General features: G+C 40.9%; 1 protein-coding gene across 1 annotated transcript; it reads left to right on the top strand.

The window, feature by feature from the left end:
- Nucleotides 1-1,433: 1,433 nt before the first annotated feature.
- On the top strand, nucleotides 1,434-6,517 carry CBG26458 (the record flags this gene model as incomplete). The annotated part of the gene is made up of 15 exons (XM_045235973.1): nucleotides 1,434-1,679; nucleotides 1,748-2,089; nucleotides 2,133-2,287; nucleotides 2,607-2,729; nucleotides 2,777-2,987; nucleotides 3,036-3,271; nucleotides 3,320-3,746; nucleotides 3,795-4,654; nucleotides 4,709-4,978; nucleotides 5,026-5,233; nucleotides 5,280-5,462; nucleotides 5,549-5,728; nucleotides 5,775-5,865; nucleotides 5,912-6,246; nucleotides 6,365-6,517. The coding sequence occupies 15 exons, from the start codon at nucleotides 1,434-1,436 to the stop codon at nucleotides 6,515-6,517; spliced, it is 4,020 nt and encodes a 1,339-aa protein (XP_045100034.1).
- Between the last annotated feature and the right edge of the window lie 485 nt (nucleotides 6,518-7,002).

The raw sequence follows: 7,002 nt of genomic DNA, 5'->3' as shown, positions 1-7,002 counted from the left end.
TTACGGTTGCCAAACGTCTGCAGCCGCCATATTTGACGCACGATTGCGGTCGATATAAAAACAAGGCGCGAAAGCACGAGGGGGTGCATTGCAAAAGAAGAAGAAGAAGCTGGTGCCAGTTAAATTTGTGAAAGCTTGAAATTTTTTCCTGAACCAAAACACATCTTGAGTAAAGCGATTTTATCGATTCAAACGCTAATCAGCGCATCGCGCTAAGAAACAAGAATGCTTCGGGCGCCGACAGAAGACGAGGCAACAAAACAGTGGAAATCGTTTGTTTCTTTTTTCAAAGTTCCCACACTAATTTTTCCGTTGTTTCAGAATTGTCATCCGATACTCGATATGAAATACACCTCAATATAATATTTGTTTCTTTTTTCTTTATTTTTCGAATTTGTGTCTCCTGAAAATTACTAAAAACACCTTTTTTCTCTATCCCAAGTTTCTTACAGAAGCTCGGGAATGGAAAAGAGGGCAAGCTTTGTAATTCCGAAAAAGCGAAAGTTGGATCAGCCATCGGATGATGCCGTGGAAGAATCATTATTCGAATGTCCTTCCACTATACCAGGTTCGTAGTTCGCTTTTTATTGGTACGTATTGCGCAATAGAACATGTCGAAATGGCGATTCAGATAACTGTATGCAATTTGCTGCACCAATTTTGGGTCTCAAGGATGTCTTCTGGTTCATTTCTGACTTTAAATATTGAAATGCCATAAATAAAAAAAAGGCAATACATTCATTTCAACCTAATATTTTTGCTTCAGTCTATTTAACACTTGGTTTCATCAGGTTTTGCTTGTTTTCATATGATAGCTCTTGACAGTTTCATCCTGCCTGTTCAGGCGATTTCACTGCCAAATTTTTGAAAAAAAATGCCTTGACAACCGGCATATTACTTCCACTAATGTTTTTAGACCGACATCTGATATTACTAGACACCTCAGGTTGCGAGGAAGACGTTGTCTCTGAGGAACGAATTCCAAGGAAATCGGGACAGAGTCTCGACTTTCACTTAACTCTGCGGCAGATGCACAGTTGGCTCCGCCCCGGTTTTCTTGGTCGAAGGTGTCTCATTACTAGCTCTTTGAAGAATTCAGTGTCGCAACTTCGTTCGAACCGCTTGCGATGATTATCCAATTGATATAAACTATAAACTGGATGTCCGTTCTCTCAACTTTTCATTGATAACGTTGATAACCTTCTGTTCATCACAAAACACCTAGACAGTACCGAAAAGTGCAGACCATGCGATACGGAAAGAGAAAGTAACGGGTCTCTCATATGTTTTTAAAGATATCAAACCGTTCTTGCTTGTGTCTTCAATTCATAACTATCTTCTGAATTGCTTCTCATCGAGAGCGTTTCTGAAATCCCCAAAAATCGTTTTTTTTTAAATTTCAAAGGCCTACAGTATGCTAATGTAAATGACGCATGGTGAATACTGCGAAAGTTATTACTGTAGGGCGTTTTGCATCATTCTTTTGCATCTTACTCCGAACTAACCCATTCATAGCTTCAGAAGGATATGAAATCGTGGATGCCAATGAAGAAGAAACATCGGAAGTTACCAAAGAAGCTCAGATGAGAAGTCCCGGGAAATCATGGTCAGAAGAATGTTGGAAGCAGATGACAGTAGAGAAAGTGCAATTGATCCGGAATCGAAGATTACAATATTCTGTTTGTTTCAACTCAGTTTTTTAAACGAAAATATGCATTCTTTTCAGTTCGAAAACTACAAACGGAAGAATAACATCGAGCAGGAACAAATGGAGTATCGAGTGGTTTACAACGAAGAGGAAATCAGAAGCATTGCTTCCGACGGTTTAGGTGTGGACAGTGATGGAATTATAGGCATAGGAGACCCACGTCAAGGAGTGATGCTCTATTCTACACCAGCGACCGCTCACTCTGGAAGATTTCTATATTCAAACATTCCAATCACAGTAGTCATGTTTCGCACAGCAACTAGCGGAAAATCGTTCGAAGTTCCAATGAGTACAGATAGAATACCTCCATCAAAGAATCACACGGCGCATGTTACAATGAACACTGAAGGAGCGTCTCTCAAATTCCATCGATATCTACTTGTAATATCCATCATTTTGAATTTTCCTCTAGGATTCTTTTCAGGAACACTATCTAGGCGGTGTCTTTCATTATGAGTACTTGCCCAACATGACCGACATTTACAAGTATCCTTCGATGATCCTACCGTATGCCGTCATCACATACAGGCTACCTGACACGGCTACTTCGACTACTTCACCACAGAAACTTAGTAAAATGTGAATATCTTAAACAGTTTAATACAGAGCAGAAAAAATTCGGGCGTTTAAAATCCTTGTGAAAGAATGGGCGGAGTCTGGGAGGGGAGCCTAAAACGCAAGCTGCACATGGTTTCTCTAATGACCGTATGCAAATGTGCTGCCATGCCGTGCGCAACTTACGATTATGACTTCGGGCTCGACTCCGCCCATTTTCCGGGAAAATTCTTTCTTCGAAATTTGAGGGGCCTCGTTACGGGTGTACCCCTTGAGATCGGTTTGAATTCCACTGAAAACGCAAAATATCTAAATGTAAAGAGCATGAGACATATATTTTCAGCCACCGCCCTTTGCTCATATTCCGCTCCGATGAAATTTGTGCACATACTCTCGTTTTCAACTCTAAAGAGATTCCGGCTATGGTCTGTCTTCCATCGATTTTGACAGAAGTCCCCTATGTTCTGTATGTGTAAAATATATTAAAAAATAGTCTCATTATCAATATTTCAGACACGAGACCAGATCCGAGCCTGTTGCTTACAGTTTGAATGATCTTAGTTTATTCCCCGAACTTGAAGCACTTCGGAGTCCAGAATATTTCGGAAAGATCCTTCTAATGGATTCAGTGAAAATAGCTGATGAGAGTTTGCTTACTCATTATGTGCTTCGGTTCACTTCTGAGCATAAATATTTCGTGGACCTTTTCAGAAAAGGAAAATATGTAAGAATATTAGACTCTGACCCTCTGGCTGAATATTCATTTTTGCAGATGTTGGTGTGGACTTCTTCGCCATTCACAATCTTCTATATACCATCGGGAGACGTTTCTGCGGAATTTGGGCTGCCACATATTGAGAATCACATGCATTTGATTGTTCAGCGATCACAAATTCCATACCCTGAAGACGTAGCATCTAAGACGTCGAGCTTATTCTGTTACGAAGAAGAACCGGCCGGGTTTTCTCAGTTTTGGAGTGCTGGACAAGAGTACTCGAACGAGATAGTGTATGTCCAAAACATTAGTAATTTCATATATTTTCAGCTTGTTTTCAGAGAAATCGATGAATTCGGTTCTGAGGTTTATGAAGACGATTACGATGAGGAAGAAGCTGACCAACGGCGAGAAGAAGCAATACATCAGGAAGAAGGAGAAGAGAAGGACGAGCTTGTCACATCAGCGAATTACGAGTTCATTAGTAGTCCGATCGATCCCAATTTGAAAGGATGTATAAGTCTTCGTTATGATGATGGAAGACGCAAAGATAAGGTGGTTACATTCAAAACTGACTTAGTGAATATTCATTACTTCGAAAGGAATTCTGTTTCTCCCGAGTATCATGAAGACGCCAGTTTATCATTCGATGAGAAACGAAAGAAAGAGGAGAAAGTGGATCCAGAGAGCCAGCAAAAAACAGACGAACTTTTCAAAAACGCATTGGCTGCGAATCGTGTAGAAAATGCACAGTCTCCACTAACTATCGTAAGTTAACGTACAAGTGCAAACTAAAAGTGTTCATGTTAGTTGCAGGCTCAGTCTCCATTGAGTGGATCTCCGGGAAGCAGCAATGCAGTGTCTCCTGGAAATCATCCGACTCCGTCACCAGAAAACATTACTTTCGCCACGAAGCCTGCTCAAAATGCATTCATCCTGCCTCCTACGCCACCTCCGCCTGCTTTCATATGGAATTTACCTCCTCCACCGTTACCAAACTTTTCGGTTCCTCCTCCTCCGATTCCGTCGCTCCCTTTGCTTCCTCCACATCTTCAAACTACCTCATCGGCTCCAAAGCCTGCATTTCCAACTGGTGTACCTCCACCTATTTCGTATGTCATCCCACCACCTCCTCGAATTGCCTCATCGGCTCCGAAGCCATCTTCTCCGACTGGTGTCCCTCCACCTGTTCTGCCATCACCGGGAGCTCTCATTCCACCACCACCGGGAAATACTACTAAAAATAATCCTGCGCCGATGGGATCAATCGCTCCACCAGCGTTATATGTTCAACCAAAATTAAGCACTCCCTACGCCCGTCCAGAGTGTCTCATTCCAGTAATCGGACTTCCACAAGATCCCAGAACGAAACCCACTATACCGCTGCCAGACATCAGCAAGCCACCACCGAACTTTCCTGTTGCGCCGCCGGTGTTGCCAACTCCGTTGGAAGAAGAAGAACCGGGAGAAGAATCGATGGATTTGGAGGAAGAAGATTCTATGATGGAAGTGGACGAAGATAATGGAACGGAAGAATGTGCTGGAAAAATATCAAAGTCTAGAGATCCTTCAGAAGATAATGACATTCTAATGAAATGCTTCACATCAGACTCTTCAGTGAGTACGTCGAAACCCGATGAGATGACAACAGCTGTTGAAAAGTTCCAGGATAGTGTGTAAGTTCATTTTCCTTGAAACATGATATACATCCTTGGCTGTGTCAAATTCAGGTTAAACTCAATTCGTGATTCGCCAAACATAATGAAGTTGCTCACTAAAAAGAACGAAGAACCATCCTCGTCCTCAGCTGCTGATTCGAAAGCTCAAGACACTGACTTTCGCAAACTTCCCATCAATAAATTGGCGTTCGCTATCACCAAGTCAAAACCACCCACAACCATAACTGCGCCGAATGTGTTAAACGACAGTGATCAGGATGAAGGCGTTGTAGAAGGTTCGAAAGTAAAAAAGAGCGACACTCCTAAGGATATAGATTACAGGTGAGCTGTTTGAATTCAGTTATCTAATCATCAAAACTGCATTTCAGAAAGACTGAACCCTCGACATCTCGCCATAGTTCTAGAAACAGCAATGACGACAATCCGCTCAACGATCGACTCGCAGATATTTCCCTTCCTCGTGGAACGCCACAATCAGAGCAAGCGATGAGATTGATTAACAACTTTCAAGGCAAGCTTCGGGCCATCAACAAAGATTCAGAGAGCAAGGTTCAAAATGTAAATGAGCATCTTGCGGTAAGCGTCATGTGTTCAATTGAGTATAAATTTGAGAATTTTGTAGTATGTAAGTAGATTGGCTCAATTGACACCGACTCCGCAGCCGTCACAACAAGAAGCAGCATCCCCATCGAATAGTCTTGCAGCACTGTTTCCATTATTGAGTAATGCTAATCTCACTGCTGAAGGACTGGGAATACCGAAAACTGTATCTTCTGAACCTAGCCAGAAGTGTTCAGAGCAATCGGTTAGTTGCTTGATTAAATACTGACTAGATTATGTTTAATTTTCATCAAAAGTCAGAAGCAATCTCCATTGTGATGACGGTTTCAGAATACCTCGCAACTGTCTTCGATTAGTGATGATGATATTATTTTTGACGGTGAAGTTAAAATTAATAACCAGCCGAATGGTGGAAAGGTGATCATCCCTGCTAAAAATGTCCGAAAGGCAGCTGATGCACCACCTGGTATCACTTCTCGTTATCAACAAGGGAACTCGTCTCCATTGCAGGTTTCCGAACAGTCATTGTAATTATTCAAAACTCTGATTTTTTCAGAATAGACAATTTAGTAATCCTCCAAACAACTGGCGTACTATTATCCGTAATCAAGATATAAGACAGGAATCGAGAGACTGGGTCAATAAATGTAACTATAACTTCTTCTTCGATAAACAAAATCATTAATTTTTCAGTGATACCGTTCTCCGATCCAAGTGTCATAGGCATGTGCATTTTTCTCGATCCGGACTGGAAGTTTGGCTCTGATAACGTCTCGGCAAACGAGTTGTACTCGTTGATGAATGAAATACTTCAACAAAATCGAGTTTCGAAACCGATAACACCACGCATAAGGGCCACAATCTACATTCATAGCTGTCTGGACAAGGAAATATGGAAAAAGAGGACAACGACATTGAGGGATTTCCACGAGAAAATCGATCGTCTGAAGAACGGAGCCGCCCAAGTCATTAAGACTCTTCCAGAACACAAATGCGATCGAGAATCCAATATTGATAGAGTCACAGCGGTATCTAAAGCTATCGAAAAATTTATAGTATTTGTATTTTCAGGGACTCGTCAACTGTATTTCTGATATTCATAATACCATTGGAGGAAACGAAGTGATTTTTTTAACCCACAGTGAGTTTTTTGAAGCTGATTATCAGTTTCAATTTATATTAATGATTTTAGATTTCCCTGAAGATTCATTGGCAGGACGCAGCTACACCGAAAGAGGTATCAAAGTTCGAAACATCCGTCAAGTTCTACAGATGATTGAAGATACTCTAAAAACATAAAATCTCAGTGATGCTTTATTTCACTTTATCTCAAATTGTAGCTCATCTTTGGCACCATTTTCATATTTAGTACAAGTCATTCTTACCCTCAGGGAACTCTTTCTTTTTAGCTACAGAGCATATCCTTTTCATACCTAAACCCCCCGTGCACTATTCTCTCCCCCATGTCATTTTTATACAGAATTCTTCCGTTGAGCTACTGTGAACCCAGTTTTTAAATTCCAAAAAATTCCATTCCTCATTTTTCAAGTTTACCTGTAACGCTTTTTCTCTTGTTCTTCTCTATTTTTGTTTTGTAAAAGTAAACACTTTTGTTAAGGTGTCACTGTCTGGGTAGAATCAAAAACAACATTTTCGAATTTTTTCAAAGAAAACTTGGAACCAAAAAAATTAGCATTGCGAACACTACCGATGCTTCGAGAAGAGTAGAAGAAGAGTAATAATAATTAAAGTGCGAAAACGTCCGGTGTTTGTTTGTTTCCTAT

This window comes from Caenorhabditis briggsae, assembly GCF_000004555.2.
Source record: "Caenorhabditis briggsae complete genome, chrIV, whole genome shotgun sequence".
NCBI lineage: Eukaryota > Metazoa > Nematoda > Chromadorea > Rhabditida > Rhabditidae > Caenorhabditis > Caenorhabditis briggsae.
Note: the sequence above shows the minus strand (reverse complement) of the source record. Positions and strands in the feature narration are given on the sequence as shown.